The sequence below is a fragment of the Bubalus bubalis genome, chromosome 3, assembly GCF_019923935.1.
Source record: "Bubalus bubalis isolate 160015118507 breed Murrah chromosome 3, NDDB_SH_1, whole genome shotgun sequence".
Taxonomy (NCBI): Eukaryota; Metazoa; Chordata; class Mammalia; order Artiodactyla; family Bovidae; genus Bubalus; species Bubalus bubalis.
This window is the reverse complement of record NC_059159.1, coordinates 147,239,483-147,256,211: the sequence shown is the minus strand read 5'-3', so window position 1 is coordinate 147,256,211 and position 16,729 is coordinate 147,239,483. Positions and strand designations below refer to the sequence as shown.

The window sequence follows — 16,729 nt, the reverse complement described above, 5'->3', positions numbered from 1 at the left end:
CACGTATCTCTTTCAATTCTGGTTTCCTTGGTGTGTATGCCCAGCAATGGGATTGATGGGTCATATGGTTTTTCTAGTTTTTAAGGAATCTCCACACTGTTCTCCATAGTGGCTGTACTAGTTTGCATTCCCACCAACAGTGTACGAGGGTTCCCTTTTCTCCACACCCTCTTCAGCATTTATTGTTTGTAGACTGCAAAAGTTTTTATTACAAGAAAAAAATTATAATTATATATGGTGTTGGCTAGTGACTAGATTTATTTTGGTGACCATTTCTCAATACATACAAATATTGAATCATTATGTTGTATACCTGAAACTAATATATTGTTATATATCCATTATACCTCAATAAAGAGATTTTTAAAAAATAAGAAAACATTTCTAATTTGAAGGAGACTTGCCATTTTATTTGTAGAGAAAATAGTCAAGTTAATGACATTAAGAAGACTTATTAGATCATTTTTATTAGGACCTTTCTTAATTGCTTTGGGTGAAATTTGGAGAACTTTTGAAATAAGTAAATACAAATTATTTTTAATTTGAAAATGACTTACAAATATGTTTAAATGTGTAGAAATTATTCGCGTTGGTGACATAAAGAAGATTCACCAGATTGAGCTTATCCCCCATGGCCAGATGGTCGCAGTGATCTCAGGGCGAAGTCACCACGTGCAGCTATTTCCCATGTCAGTTTTGGATGGAGAAAAGACTGATAGTCACAAGCTGGCAGAAACCAAAGGGTGCCACACCATGACTTCTGGAACAGTGTGCCAAGGGGCCCATACATGCCTCTGCGTGGCTAGGAAAAGCCAAGTCTTCTGTTACGAGCTGTTTCAGAGCAATACAATTTCTCACAAAAAATTTAAAGAACTCCAAATCCCAACCACTGTCCAGTGGATGGGCATCTTCAGTGAACAGCTCTGTGTAGGATTTCAGTCGGGATTCCTCAGATACCCCTTGAAGAGAGAAGGAGTTCCATACAGGATGCTGCACTTCCATGACCCTACACTGTCATTTATTGCTCATCAACCAGTGGATGCTCTCTGTGCAGTTGAGATCTCTAGTATTGAGTATCTGTTATGTTTCAAGAGCATTGGAATTTACACTGACAGCAGGGGCCTCAGATCTAGGCCCATTGAACTGATGTGGCCAGCACCTCCAACTTATTGCTGTAAGGCTATCTTACAATTTATTTTCTTGTCTCTCTGTACCTTTCTGTCCTTGTTGTTACAGTTTTATATCCTATGACTAAATATTGTTAATGACAGCTTTAATTTCTGAAAGCATCACTGAAGATTTTTCCTAAGTTGTCTATGTCTCTTCAAGTAGAAGAGCTCTAAAGAAGTTATATCTAAGTCAAACATGTGAAATAGCTTAGCCTTTAGTGTTTACTATATTCATTCGATAACTTACCTTGAATATATTCTTAACCCAAGTTGTTGCTTTTTGTAAGATCCTAAGTAGATGTCTTCATGATCACTGAAAATCACATAAGCGTTAACTGTAAGAAACAGTTACTAAGTAAATTACTTTTTGTCTTTTGGGTTTAGCTTATGTAAAGTCTAACCCCGCCGTCCCTGGGATTCACCAGGCAAGAACACTGGAGTGGGTTGCCATTTCCTCCTCCAATGCATGAAAGTGAAAAGTGAAAGTGAAGTCGCTCAGTCGTGTCCAACTCTTAGCGACCCCATGGACTGCAGCCTACCAGGCTCCTCCGTCCATGGGATTTTCCAGTCAAGAGTACTGGAGTGGGGTGCCATTGCCTTCTCCCTATGTAAAGTCTACATAGAATGTTTAAATAATTTTAAATTATTTAAATTAAAATAAAATGATTTTAGCTTATTTGATATTTTATTGATGCAGGCTATCATTTTATAATTTTAATACAGCTCTTTTTTATTCACTTAGAGCATACTAATTGAGCACTTAATATGAACAACTTGCTATGCTAAAGGTTAAGGGCACAATATTAAACCTGGTAAAACAGACAGGGTGAATCCTTATGGAGATTATAATCATGGTATGAGATCAATAATTAAGCAAGTGCTGTGATAGGGAGTGCAGTATTCTATAGGAGCATGAAGGAGGAAAGCTTAATCTAAACTAGTGAGTCTGGGAAGGTCAGCTAAAAAACTGAGTCATTTTTTTCTTTCAACACTTTAAAAATGTCATTCTACTGCTTTCTAACATCCATCATTTCTGATGAGAAATCAACTGTTTTTATTATTCATTGATTTCATTCCCCACATATGCTTTTCTAATCTTATGCCATACTCTTTCAGTGAGCTGACATGGTTTAGGATTCATAGATTTTGAAAAGTTATGAAATTACTTAATGACGCTGCTATTCTCTAATAGCAGATTTTACATATGTGTTTTAATCTACAATTTGACACATGTGCATCATTTATTTGCCATTTTAATTTATGTTAATCCTGTTTATTAAAAAAGATTTTGAGGCAGCTACTATATAGTAATTAAAATATTATTGAGGGATTCTCTTTGGTTTCCAATCTGAAGTTTTTCTTAAAATGTATTTGGGCTTAGCAGATATAATTAATCATGAATACAGTGTGATTCCATTTACATAACGTTTTTGAAATGACAAAATTTTAGAAATGGAGTAAGAGATTAAGGAAGGAGAGGAAGATGGAAAGGAAGTGAGTGGGATTATAAAAGGGCATCATGGGAGATCCTTGGAACTATTCTGTATCTTGTGGTGGTGGACACAAACCTATACAGGTGGTAAAATTGTATAGACCTTGACACACACACACATGTGCATGAGTGTTAGTAAAACTGGGGAAATCTGCTTAAGATGGATAGGCCAGCTCTATCAATGTCAATATGCTAGTTCTGCAAAATGTTACATTGGGGAAAACTGGGCAGAATGTGCAAGAGACCTTTCTGTGCTATTTATTACAATTGCATGTGAATTTATAATTATCCTAATAAAAAATTCTAATTGAATAATGAATCCTGAAGCCCACACTTGCTGTTACCTCCTCCCCTTCTCCCAGGTTACAATGCCCCATATCTCTCAGTGTACAGTGAAAACGCAGTGGACATCTTTGATGTGAACACCATGGACTGGATCCAGACCATCCCCCTCAAGAAGGTGACTCGACACTGAGATCATGTGACTGATGGATTACTGACTGAATATGGAAACTCAGTTGTGCATTTGCTAGACTTTCTAATGTGTACTTGGTAATTTAGAGGCTTAGCTAAAACTAAAAATAACCAACAGAAACCAAATTGGTTAATTTCGCTACTAGTACAAGAACTCTCTTGTGATATTTAGTTGCATTATATAAAGTAGGATTTTCATGATATAAATGTGTGCTGTTTATTTATATAGATAAAATATGCATATTTGGGGCTTCCCAGGTGACTCAGTGGGTAAAGAATCCACGTGCCATACAGGAGATTCAGGCAGATGCAAGTTCGATCCCCAGGTCCAAAAGATCCTCTGGAGGAGGGCATAGCAGCCCACTCCAGTATTCTTGCCTGGAGAATCCCATGGACAGAGGAGCCTGGTGGGCAACGGTTCACAGGGTTGCAAAGAGTCAAACACGACTGAAGCGACTGAGCACACACATGCAATTATTTATATCATACAATACAGATATTACTTCCCACTTTCACTTTAGTCACTTGTATTTATCACTAATTTTCACTTAGTATAATTTTTCATCCTGTGAAGGAAAATTTTAGTGGCAAAAAAAGGAACAGTATATAACCAAAGCTGTGCTTCAGTTCTGATTTTCAATTAGAATTTCAGATTCATAATAAAATAAAAATTTTGTATCTATACTGTAAATAATTTGAAATATACATTAAAATTTGTAAGTAAAAATACTGCTATTTTGTTAAGAGAAGCCCATGCTTGAAGATTTAAGAATAATTAATTCTTACATATGTGGAGTATACATAGCTTGAGCCATCAAAAAGGAAGTTTATATAGGAAAGGATGAAGGAAGTATTCACAATTATATGAGAGATTTTGCCCCACTTTAAACAATATCAGCAGCAACACAAAAACTTTTGTAAGTACTGTTCCACTACATAAAATATTAAAATATACTTTTCCAGCATTCTGAATGTGAACAAGTCACACTTAGTTTGATAAAATGAATCCACAAGACAGATGCATCTTCTCAGGAAAATCTTTTAGTTACTAATAACTGTCAAAAAGTTAATAGAAGAATGAATATATATATCTATTTAAGTTAGCAATATTCAGATTTTTTAAATCTGTAATATTCATGTTTCTGAAATTTTATCAATATGAGTTTGTAATACCATTTATTTCCTGTAATTGGCTTTTTTTTTTTTTTTTTTTTGAGACTACGTTACTCTGAGGGGGCAATTTAAATTAGAATATATTTATTCTTAATTCTTTATATGTAACTTAATTTTTAAAAGCATTCATTGAAATAGTAATCTTTTTTTATTATTATTTTAGGTTCGACCCTTGAATAGTGAAGGATCCCTAAATATTTTTCTTCTGGAGACAATTAGATTAATATATTTCAAAAATAAGAAGACAAGTAAGAAATAACTTCTTCTTACTAAAACTTCTTCTAAGAAACCATGTCTCTAGCTGAATGCCGCAAGTCGCAGAGCCAGGGAGTGGAGAGGGTCTGACGTGAATATCTGTGCCCTTTACACACAGTCTTGGGATGTGCTCCTGGCAAAGTATTTCTCTTTCATCCTCACATAGCAGTAGAGATAAAAACAACTTGTGGCACACTCCAGCTATTTTTAAAGCAGGACTGCTGGTTGGACATAAACACCTGGAAATACTAATCAACCATTTGAACGCTCACTGTGAACAGCCATTGATTTCCCAGCAGGCTCTGCGACCAGACGTGCGTCAAGCTTTAGTGCACAGGCGGGAAGCAGCTGTAGTCCCGCCGCATCACCCTGCTCCGACTTCTTCCGCCCACGTTATAAACAGTAGCAGATATGAAGTGTGAGACAAGTCATACGGATTCATTTCTCTTTTTTTCTTGTTTAATTTATAGGATGGAATATCTAGCACAGCAGAGAATTAGTTTGTTGTGACTTCCATACACTGGGTGGCTTAAACCACAGAAATGTATTGTCTCAGTCCTGGCGACCAGAATCGGAGATCAGGGTGTCAGCAGGGCTGGTTCCTTTTCAGGGCTGTGAGAAAAAACCTTATCCCTGTCTCTCTGCTAACTTCTGGTGACTTGCTGGCAATCTGTGTTCCTTGGCTTTCAGATACATCACCCTTGATATGGGCCTTCACCTTCATGTGGTGTACTCCCTGTGCTTGTCTGTGTCCAAATATCCTCTTTTTATAAGGACACAATCAGATTAGGGCCCACCCCAATGATTTCATCTTAACTTAATCGTCTGCAAAGATCCTAATTGAAAGTAAGGTATATCACATTCACCAGCCGGGGTGGAGGTGGGGTGGGGGGATAGGGGGTGGCTAGGATGACATTTTCTAGGGGGACACCATTTAACCCATAGAAGCACTCTTACTTTCTTTTTGGAGTCTAAGACAGTTTTGAGGGTTTCTGGGTGACAGTTTATTGACTTCTAGATATGAAGAGCTGAAACAGAGTTAAGTCCTAGATTCTTAGGATGCATCCTTCCCCAAAGATCAGAAGCAGCAGCAAGTAGAGATTGACTCTTACCTCCAGGAGAAGGGAAGTGGGGTCCCCTTACTCCACCTCAGTACCTTTTCCTCCTGCAGGGAGCCTCAGATATGCTTTGCTCAGTTACAATCATTATAATTGTTTTCAACATAAAAAACTATGTTGATATCCTTTAGCCACAGAAATCTGGTAGGAGAAAAACAGCAAAGTGAAAAGACACCAATATGATTGCCCTCTCCTTCCAGTGAAATGATGTCATTTTGTAGATAAAGGTCACAATAGATCTCTTTTTAAGCATTTCTTACATTGAACATTAATTCTCTTCGTTAATGTTAAGTTACTATTCTTGAGAAATTTGCCATGTTCATCCACTATGAACTTTAAGAAATCAGAGCAATATGATATTTGTGCAGTTCATTAACAGTTGTGAAATTAACAAGAGAAAATGTGAGATTAACGGATGGGATCTCTTAACATTTTAAAAAAATTATGTTGTTTTGTTTTAAAATATGTGTAGATGGAGACGAGCTGGTATCTTCTGAAACACCAGATAATCAAGAGAAGCAAATGGTTCAGCACCTTAGCAGCAAGCGGCGTTATTCCTTCAGGGTTCCCAGAGCAAAAGCAGTGCTACCAAAAGGGCTGTGATGACCATCTCTTCACACATGGTCCAGAGAGGCTACTCAAGGACCACGTAATATTTAATGTGGTTTGGAAGAAAAGGAAATAAATCTGTGAAACTCGGGCAAAGACATCTGTTTGCAGTGGTGTTATGCTTATTTTTCTGTGCAACTTTATTTTGAAAAATTTCCCCAGTTTTATTGAAATATAATTGACATATAACAATGTATAACTTCAAGGTGTAGAGCATAATGGTTTAAACATTTATTGTGAAATGATTACTACAAATAGTTGAATTAGCCTCCATCATCTCATATATATGTATATATATATATATACAATAAAGAGAAAACATTTTTTCCTTGTGAGAACTCTTAGATTTACTCTCTTAACAACTCTCGTATATACCATACAGCAGTGTTAACTATTTCATAAAGTTGTACATTACAACCCAAGGACTTATAACTGGAAGTTTATACCTTCCCACCACCTTCCTCCTGTATGCAACTTTAAAGAATACCTTCATGTAATGAGTATGAATAGACACGTAATACATCGATACATTTCTCTGTGAAGGTGGAATAATTGAAAATCGGTATGTGAGGCTTCTACATAATGCATTTAAATATAGAACAAACATGTATACACATCATAATGTGGATCACTGGGGCATTTTGCAAAGAAATAAATAATACTGAGCTGCATGTGGATTGATTACTCTCTGATGCAGGAGATGCCTTTCTTTGACTTGAAGAGAATCTTCACTACCTTACTTGGCTATTTTTTGGTGGTAATTTCTATACTGAATAAGCAGAAAAATAAGCTGATCATCTTTGAATTACAAACAAAAATATATCTAGAGTAGTGCTGATCCTTTTAAAAGAGCTATAAGTATACGGCATCACCGACTCAATGGACATGAGTTTGAGCAAGCTCCAGGAATTGGTGATGGACAGGGAAGCCTGGTGTGCTGCGGTCCATGGGATCGCAAAGAGTCAGACACGACTGAGTGACTGAACTAAACTTAATTTTATGGAAAAAACATCATAGGGCTGAGCTTCTTTGATGTCTGGGGCTGTTAAGGGCCATGTGATTTCTACCAAAAACATTAAGATACTTAAGTTTAAGGAGTATCTAGAAAGCACAGAATAACTGAGTATTCATTCTTCACCAAATTTTTATTTGGACATGTTTATCAGCTGCCCATGAAAGTCATCAATACAATTTTGTCTTTGTCTTTTAAAGTTGATTGCAGTAGCATCTTTGTTGATTAATAATTTTTAATAAAGTAAGATTTTCCAAAATGAAGTTGAAAATCTTCTGATTTAAACATGGGAATTCATGAAGTATTCATCTAATTTGACTGCCGTCTGTTCTTTCCCTTTTCCATCACCAAAGAGAAGAGGCTCTGGGGAGGGCAGCCCCGCCCTAGCCTGTTCGCATGCCCAAGGACTGAAATATGCCTTTGTTTCCAGGCATGTATTTTATATAGTTATTTCTTTAAAATTTTTTAAAATTAAGTTTTACTGGTGTATATTTGATTTCAGTTCACTTCAGTTGCATGTCCAACTCTGCGACCTCATGAATCGCAGCACGCCAGGCTTCCCTGTCCATCACCAACTCCCGGAGTTTATAACCAAACTCATGTCCACCATGTCCACCAAGTGATGCCATCCAACCATCTCATCCTCTGTCATCCCCTTCTCCTCCTGCCCTCAATCTTTCCCAGCATCAGGAAATTATTTGATTTACAGTGTTGTATTACTTTCTGCTACATGTTTCTGCTTTGGCTCAGCTTCTTCATAACTTCATTCCTTCTGGAGCTCTTTCTTCACTCTTCTCCAGCAGCATATTGGATACCTACTAATCTGGTGAGTTCACCTTTCAGTGTCATATATTTTTGCCTTTTCATACTGTTCGTGGGGTTCTCAAGGCAAAAATGCCAAGTGGTTTGCCATTCCCTTCTCCGGTGGACCACCTAGCTACTAAACAGCCTTTTAGGGTTGCTGTGTGATGAAGCATTCAGACACTAGGGGGCGGTGTTATACAATGCAGACCTGGTCCAGAGTCTGATAACACTGAAATCAAATTGGGATGCTATGGAAGTGACCACTTTGAATATGTCCATGTTAAAGCTCTGCAGCAGTAAATATGACCAAAACACTCAAGATATAAAATAAAAATAAATTACTCCAATAGGAGTTATTCACTGTTGTTAATGTTTAGTATTTTTAGTTTTAAATTTCATGTAAAGTATTTGTACAATATATTAAAAATATTAAAAGATTTCATAACTATCCAGAATCAAAGGACATACATATATGTATACACCCATAACTAGATAAATTTTACTGTTGTAGTTCCAGCAGGAAAAAATGACCTCTGTTATAAAACAGCGCTTGACTTTTCCACATATATTTCTCTTTTCCTCAGATACCAAAAAAGTATCAATGAAGTTTATTTACTTATTTATTTTGTCTATAGAGTTGCTAATTACAAAATTGATAACTTGGACTGTCAAGAAAGATTAAATTGCCAGTCAAAATGGCTTTTGAAAGTTCTGTCTTAATATAACTCTTTTGTCATGCAAAACTTAAAAAGCCTTTGCTCTCAATAGATTTTATTGGTATCTATTTTCTTGTATATTTATTTTAAATATAATCCACCAAATCAAACACTTTTTATGTGTTTATTTTAAAGGACAATGCTACCTATGATATGTCTGTGGGAATTCAGAGCAGTTATTAGTCAGTGAAAATCAGGTTCGTAGGTGCCATTTCCCTGAATAGGGAATGAATGATGGGTGCTGTCCTCTGGCTGTGGCAACCACTGATAACATTGCTCTGATAGCATCTGGGGCCAGCATGGAAAGCTCCAATACTTATGTGGGAAAGAATGAGATGCCTTCATTTCTCAAACAAGGTTATTCTCTCTCTGCCAGTAGATCGACAGAGGAAGAATGGTTCTCTGCAAGTACCCGGGAAGCACACGAGATGGGAATGAACTTTTCTTCACCAACCACTCTGCGATGATGTGCAGATTCAGAAAAACTTTGGGAACTGGTTTCCCACGCCCAGAGAGACAATGCCATGCCCAGCAGAACTGGGGTGGGGTCTCCTGAGTGGTCCTGCAGAGGTCAATGCCCATCAGGCTTGGAAGAGCTGCCCAGAGTCCTGGAGTGCTTAGAACCTTGGTCCTTATCCATTCATCCAGATGTCCTTCCAACTCACATTTACGGAGTGCCTGTGTGTTCTGTGTCTTCTGCTTACAGAGGAGGGGACCAAGCAAGGGTGTGGATGGAGGGTGAGCCCAGGACTGAACTCTGTAGGGAACTTAGGCTCCGTGGTCTGTGGGAGGTGAAATATTCCTGCCTTAAGAATGAGTGAGCCATCACAAGTGTCCCTGCTGCTGAGATGTCAAGCACGAGGTGCCTGGAATCTACCTACTAGGAATGGCATACGAGGCTAGGGCACCGTCATAAGGGCTGTTTAGTGGAGGGGGTATATATGCATTGTGAGTGGGTGGAGTGGTGAGTGGAAGATGGGGAAGACTTTTTGACTGTGCATAGTGGGAGAGACATGGGTGCTGCAGCAAGAAGGTGAATCAGGTTGGAAAAGGAAAGTAACTGCAGGCACCTTATGACATCTGCAAAGTCAGAGAGCTTACACACTCGGAAAAAAAGAAGGCCATCTTCCCTAACTCTAATGGAAAACTCCACATAACACCTGGAGCTACAATCCTGTTGTCCAAATCCACATTCACTTCCAGGAATTTTCATCTGGGCTCAGGAGAGAGATGCTAGTTCCCAATCATGACGCTCCCCATGTTCTTGTCTACAAAATGAATATGTACTATGAAATACCAACACAAAGGAAATAAGAGTCATTGCAAAAAAAAAAAAAAAAGATGAAAATGAACCCAACTCAAGGAAGGCAGGGATAGAGAAGTTAAGACCTGATATGAGCCATTGTTTTTCCCCTGGATACAGCTGTACCTGAAGCTTAATATTGAGCATATTGGTTACCCTAGGTGAGATGCCCCTCCTGCTAGAGCAGGTTTGAATTGCATCTGTCATCCATATTCAAAATAGTCCATGTTCACTGATGTATCTATTCTTTGGAAATTCAGGAACGTCCCTACAGTTGCCAGGCCTATAATATATCAATTTCAGGAAAAGAAATATTGAATTCCAATGGCATTGTTTTTCTGAAAATTATCTGTGACACCAAGAAATAAAGGAACTGAATAGAATCAGGGAATTAGTTTATGCAGAATCAAACATAATCTTCAGGAAGAAAAAACACAATTACTTTGTTATCCATTTAATAAGCTATTGTCATCAATGATGACCTTCAGCTCTTCATAATTTTCTCCAAACAAATCGGCCCACTATAACTCTGCTACTAGATATTGTGGCATTTATTTCATTATCCCCTATTTTACTTTTGCCATTCCTTAATCCTGACTCATTAATAAAAACATTTTTGTATTTTTTTTTGCATTTTTTGCATTTGTTTGCCAACACCTTGCATACAACAGCTGGCTTTCTTCCCACTTCGATTTTTAATAACTCAGAAAATGTGGTGAAGATCAGAGGTCCCATAGTCTTAACAATGAAAGTGTTACAAGAATGACTGTCTTCTGCTCTCATCTTTGTGAACACAAAATGCCAGATCTCTATTTTGTATCCATTTTCAAGCTCCAGTTCCTGACATATTGTTTCCATTGTTAGGTCTGAGATTCAAAACTCAACAAGGTTAGGGATGATAAGAGCAGAAAGCCCTGTAGAGAACAAACCTTGTCCCAAGATCCATGGTTATCAGGAATCTTTGTTTTCTCTTTCACAGCACACACTCTCTCATTTCTTTAGAAATGGTTGTACTTTTCCCTTCAAGGGAAATAATATTATGGTTCACTTTTCAGGTATAAATCATCTGGCTGATGCAGATTGTGAATTTAGTGTTTAATTTCAAAAGATGCAGTTTCTATCTAGGCTTTAAATTTGAGTCTTTTTCACTGATTTTTGAAACCCTGAAGTCTTAACTCTCCATCAAACTGAGGAATAGACAGGGGATCCCAAGTCAAAGAAAAGACTGAGGATGGGAAAAAGAAGAGCAGAAAAGTTTCACCTTCGAGAAGCGAGTATGTTGGGATCCCTGGCTAGATGGGGGAAGGTCTAGGGATTGGCTTGGCAGTGACCCTGCCCACTGCTTCCCTCCCCTGCTTTGGCAGATAGATCACCAACTGTTTGTACACTATTCCTAGACACATTTACTTATTTAATTCTAAAGTTCATGAAAGGATGAGCTTTTTTTTTAATTTTATTTTATTTTTAAACTTTACATAATTGTATTAGTTTTGCCAAATATCGAGAATATACAAGCAACTCCTACAGCTCAACTCCAGAAAAATAAATGACCCAATCAAAAAATGGCCCAAAGAACTAAATAGACATTTCTCCAAAGAAGACATACAGATGGCTAACAAACACATGAAAAGATGCTCAACATCACTCATTATCAGAGAAATGCAAATCAAAACCACTATGAGGTACCATTTCACACCAGTCAGAATGGCTGCGATCCAAAAGTCTACAAGTAATAAATGCTGGAGAGGGTGTGGAGAAAAGGGAACCCTCTTACACTGTTGGTGGGAATGCAAACTAGTACAGCCACTATGGAGAACAGTGTGGAGATTCCTTAAAAAACTGGAAGGATGAGCTTTTTAATTAACTTAAAAGGAAGGACTGTGAGGACCACAGACATGAGACGATGGTTAATTTTCCTTCCCTGGGTCTAAGAGATATGAGCTTTTCACATTTTTCAGTGAGTTGATCTTACTACAAACCAGCCCCTCCCTCCCAAAAAAGGGCTGTAGTGGAATGAGATAACTGTAGTAAATATTTTTGGTGTGTCTAAAAGTAAGAAAGTGAAAGTGGTTTAGTCCTGTTCGACTCTTTGTGATCCCAAGTACTGTAGCCCACCAGGATCCTCTGTTCATGGAATTCTCCAGGCCAGAATACTGGGGTGGGTAGCCATTCCCCTCTCCACTGGATCCTCCCAACCCAGGGATCGAACTCAGGTCTCCCTCATTGCAGGCATGTTCTTCACTGTTTGAGCCGCTAGGGAAGCCTGCTCTGTTCCAATTTTCTAACTCTGAAGCCTGCTCCACCCCACCTCCAGGTTGGCTACATTTGTATGGCTTGATCCTGTGTCAGCCAGAGGTGGGGTCAAAGAGGAACTGTCCCTAACTGGGGCAACCACTTTCTCTCTCCAGAACTTGGGAATTGGGATTGGGAGATGCTGGTCTGTCTTTGTAGATTATTTTAGAATATTTAAATTTGGGACCTCTCAGTTGCCATATTGGCCAAATACATAGAAAAGCAGATAGATTGAGTCTATAAAGAAAAGCAAAGCCACATTGGGAGAGGACCTGGGAGTATGGGGCAGAGGCCCTAGGGGAGAATTACTTAGAGCGGCTGGGTCAGATCCTGAGCTCTTCCAGCTTCTGGTTCTGGTTCTTCTGGAAGCTTCCATGCCATTACAATGATGCCATCAGAAAAATCTCTCCCTTTTTGGATTAAATCACTGTGAGTAAATGTTCATTGCTCTCAAACAAAAGAACATTAGTTAGGATAGTAATATGGGTAGAACATTGTATTAAACAGAAAAAGAATTGAAAAGTACTTCTGGGCAGAGATGACTTTTACCCATCTCCTCTACCTTCCTCTGTGAAAACTCACTTAAATAGCCTCTTAATATTAAGTCTTAATAATAAGAGGTAGTCAGGCATTTCAAAGTTAAACTAGTTATTGTTTATTAGATAGTGTGTTTAAAATAACCAAAAGTTAAATCTGGGGGATTTCAAGACAAGATGTGGTGAGATCACACTTAGGGATTTCATGACAAGATGTGGTAAGATCACAGGATCTTAGTGCTGACATGTCCACGCACCTGTGCTCGAATCTGCCTGCTGTGTCCCCTGAGTGCGCCCTCCATGTGGAGTGAGTCCCACCATTGTCCCCCTTATTTTCTCAGTGTCTCAGATGAGGAAGAATCAACCCAATCCCACTGCAAGCCACTGCTGTGGAGCCGCTTTTTGCCATCTTTGGGCCCAGTCCCCTGTAAACACACATTCAGCAATCATGATGCTGAAACTGTCCCCAACATGATGCACGAGGCCAAGGTGAGCAAGTTCTGCTCTCAGGGAACTTCAGTGTGGGCACCCTGACACTCAGCCGCTTAGCTGTGACTCCATAGTTTTGAGCTGGCTTCAGTCCCTTAGGAATTCCTGAGATTTCAAGTGTTCCTGTAGTCACCCACACCTAGGTCAGCTCTAAATGGGGTTGACTTGGGTCAGATGTGACTTCAAATCAACTCAGAAAGCAAATTCTTGTAATTATTTGCCAAAGCATCTCTATACTACAAATTCCTTCAATCCTGCCTCCACAGCAAACCATCAAAAGCCAGGACTTGCTAAAGTACTTTTTTAACCCTTCTTTTCTTTCTTTATATTTTTAAAAAGATATGTGTGCCCTTCTGCAATTTGCATTTGTATAAGCCCCCAAATCTGAACTGGTCTACTTTTGCACATTTACTGTGATGCCAATTTTTTCAAACAGACAAATATGCAAATGTTTAAATTGGGTTTTAACATTCAGAAACATTTTTTTAACTAGATAGGAATGAAAATAAGTTGAGCAGGTGTAATAAAATGAATTTCACTGGGCTTCCCTGGTGGTCCAGTGGCTAGGACTCCACACTTCGGGCTGCCCTAGTTCAATCCCTGGTCAGGGAACTATAACAAATCTCACCTGCCATAACTAAGAGTTCACATCCTGAAAAGATCCCACACACTCAAGGAGGATATGTCTTGCATGCCCACAACTAAGACCTGGGAGAGCTGAATAAATAAATATTATTAAAAAATCTTTTTCCAATCTTAGTATCATTTTAAGCTTAAACACTTCAACAGTGACACCAATCATCAGTCATGCGTTGATATAGCTGTTTCCTTTACCAGAAAAATCAAAATAGTTCAGAAAAGGCTAAGTTTTGAGTCTTTGGGGGAAGATCTGAAACAAGTTGAACCTTTGAATGACATCAGAATAGAATTCCCTGTCATTGTCATTGGAGAGCTGTGTAAACCAGCTGGATCTATAAATGTACGGGATTTGGCAGAAGATGCTATTCTATAAGGAATGTGCTAGAATCCTGTTATTCCTATCAACTTGACAAATTGTACTAAGCATCCAGAGGGGAATTCTCCTGTCATATCTTGTTATGGACATGGATTGTGTCCCTGCTGATATTAATATGTTGAAGTCATAACCCCCAGAAACTCAGAATGTGACCTCATAGGGAAGAAAGTTCTTACAGAGATTACCAAGTTAAACTCAGGTCGTTATAGTGGGCCTTACTCTGATATGACTGCTGTCTTTATAAAAAGGGGGAATTTGTACACTTGACACACACACACACCTAGAGGGAAAAAAATATGAAGACCCAGGAAGAAGATGGCCATCTACAAGCCAAGAAGGGAAGCCTGAAACGCATCCTTCTGTCACCATCCCTAGAAGGAATCAATTCTGTCTATACCTTGACTTTGGACTTCTGGCCTCCAGAACTGTGAGACAGTGAAATTTTGTTATTTAAGCCCCTCTGTCTGTGATGCTTTGTTATGGAGTCTCAGCAGACTGATACATGTCTTATCACAATAGCACAGTAGAACCGTACGGTGGCAGAGCTGGGAGGGTTTGGGGTCTCCATTTAGACTAGAGCTGTGCAGAAAAACCACAGTGCAAGACTAGAATGTGAATACATATATAATTCTAAATTTCTTAGTGGGCATATTTTTTAAAAATAAACAAGTGAAATTAATTTTGATAATGTGTATATGATTTTGATAATATATTTTATTTAACCCAATATATTCAAATATTATTCTTATGAGTTATCTTATATACTAACAAGACATTTAATCTTCTGTTCAATGTCTTATGTCTTTGACATATAGTATGTGTACTTTGGAGGTTTCTACAGTAGCTCTGCGGTAAAGAATCCAACTGCCAATCCAGGAGATATGGGTTTGATCCCTGGGAAGATCCCCTGGAGAAGGAAATGGCATCCTTGTCTGGAAAATCCCATGGACAGAGGAGCCTGGCAGGCTACAGTACATGATGGGGCTGCAAAATAGTCAAACATAATTTAGTGACTAAAAACAACAAATGTGAAATTTATGCTTATACAGCATTTAAATGGTAGTAAAAGTTAGAGATATGTTGGCCAATCAAGTTTATTTTGAAAGAAAACTTGAGAATGAAATAGTTTCTCCCTGCACCATTCTTCCTAAAGTTTAGTTTTGTGTTTTCAATATTTGCTATGGAATCACGCTCTTTATTTTTTTTGTGTGTGCTAATATCTCATCTTGGTAAATATTATCCTTCCTGATATTAGGGGGACTGGTCACTAGATAATCAGAAGCACAGGACAAGCCTATTATCTTTCATTTTCTTGAGAACAGTAAAGAGGTTTCTAAAAAGGTAATGCCAGGAATAGGACCAGATCACAGCATTTGACACAGTGAGGACCTCAGCCCTGCTTCACACCTCACTGCCTGTATTGCTGATTATCCTGCTCACAGTGCCAATCCTCTTGCTGTTCGTTGAACCCAGGGTAAGCAAAGCATGAGCTAAGAGGCTGAAAGGAGGTTTGAGGAGGCAGAGAAACTCCAGACACATTTATTCTCTTCTGGCAACAGTCATGGCATAACCTAACACAACACAACCTCTCTCCTGGCTGACGCAGCAGCCTCAACTATAGACACGCTATATTCTCTGCCAGGGTCCAGCCCTAGCAGAATCCAGGGGTACCCTCAGGATGACAGCATAGGCGAAAGGATAGCAAAGCAAACAGAACAGAGGCTTGATCTTCCTTGATTAACACAGAAAGCCAATAAAGCTCCTTTGTTTCAAGGAGTCATCCTGAAAGAAGAACAGAGAGAGAAAAGGAGAGAAAAGGAAAAAAGAATGACATGGGGAGACCAAGCTTCGGTGAGTGAGGCCCATAACTTTATTTTCAAAAGGAACTTTTATACCTTGACTTGTACATAGAGGGAAATGAAAGATGCAAAGTCATACAGAGTCAGCCCAAACATTACATCTGTTTTGTCTTTATCGAAACCAGGATTTTTTCTGCATACCTTTCCCATAAACAATGTTATGTACATTATCTTCTGACCTTGGAGGCCTGTGGACATTTTATGACCCTTTTTTGATAAAGGCTGCTCAACCAGAAAACTTATTCTCCCTTGAAGTGTTTTTTCTTTATATTTCTAATCTATGTCAGCCTCAGAAAGTGCTAAACAGAGTTACATTCTCATGGAGCAAAGGTGCAGTGGGTTACAACAAAGAAAGAACCCATCAGCTCAAAGGTCTGATGTGGTTAATTCCAAGGCTGCTACTTGTTTTTCTT

The 16,729-nt window shown here is 38.5% G+C and overlaps 1 protein-coding gene across 1 annotated transcript; it reads left to right on the top strand.

Moving 5' to 3' along the window:
• The first annotated feature begins 582 nt into the window (after positions 1–582).
• On the top strand, positions 583–6,551 carry LOC123332432 (serine/threonine-protein kinase MRCK alpha). The gene is made up of 4 exons (XM_044938413.2): positions 583–1,174; positions 3,024–3,121; positions 4,472–4,556; positions 6,154–6,551. Exons 1-4 carry the CDS (start codon positions 640–642, stop codon positions 6,282–6,284), a joined length of 849 nt encoding a protein of 282 aa, XP_044794348.2. The 5' UTR covers positions 583–639; the 3' UTR covers positions 6,285–6,551.
• Positions 6,552–16,729: the final 10,178 nt, after the last annotated feature.

Bases quoted from the DNA above. Each gene is read 5' to 3' on its own strand.
- LOC123332432 (XM_044938413.2), top strand. From the start codon at position 640: ATGGTCGCAGTGATCTCAGGGCGAAGTCACCACGTGCAGCTATTTCCC. The intron at 3,122-4,471 runs GTGACTCGACAC...TTATTATTTTAG, and splicing joins AGACCATCCCCCTCAAGAAG to GTTCGACCCTTGAATAGTGA. The intron at 4,557-6,153 runs GTAAGAAATAAC...AAATATGTGTAG, and splicing joins TTTCAAAAATAAGAAGACAA to ATGGAGACGAGCTGGTATCT.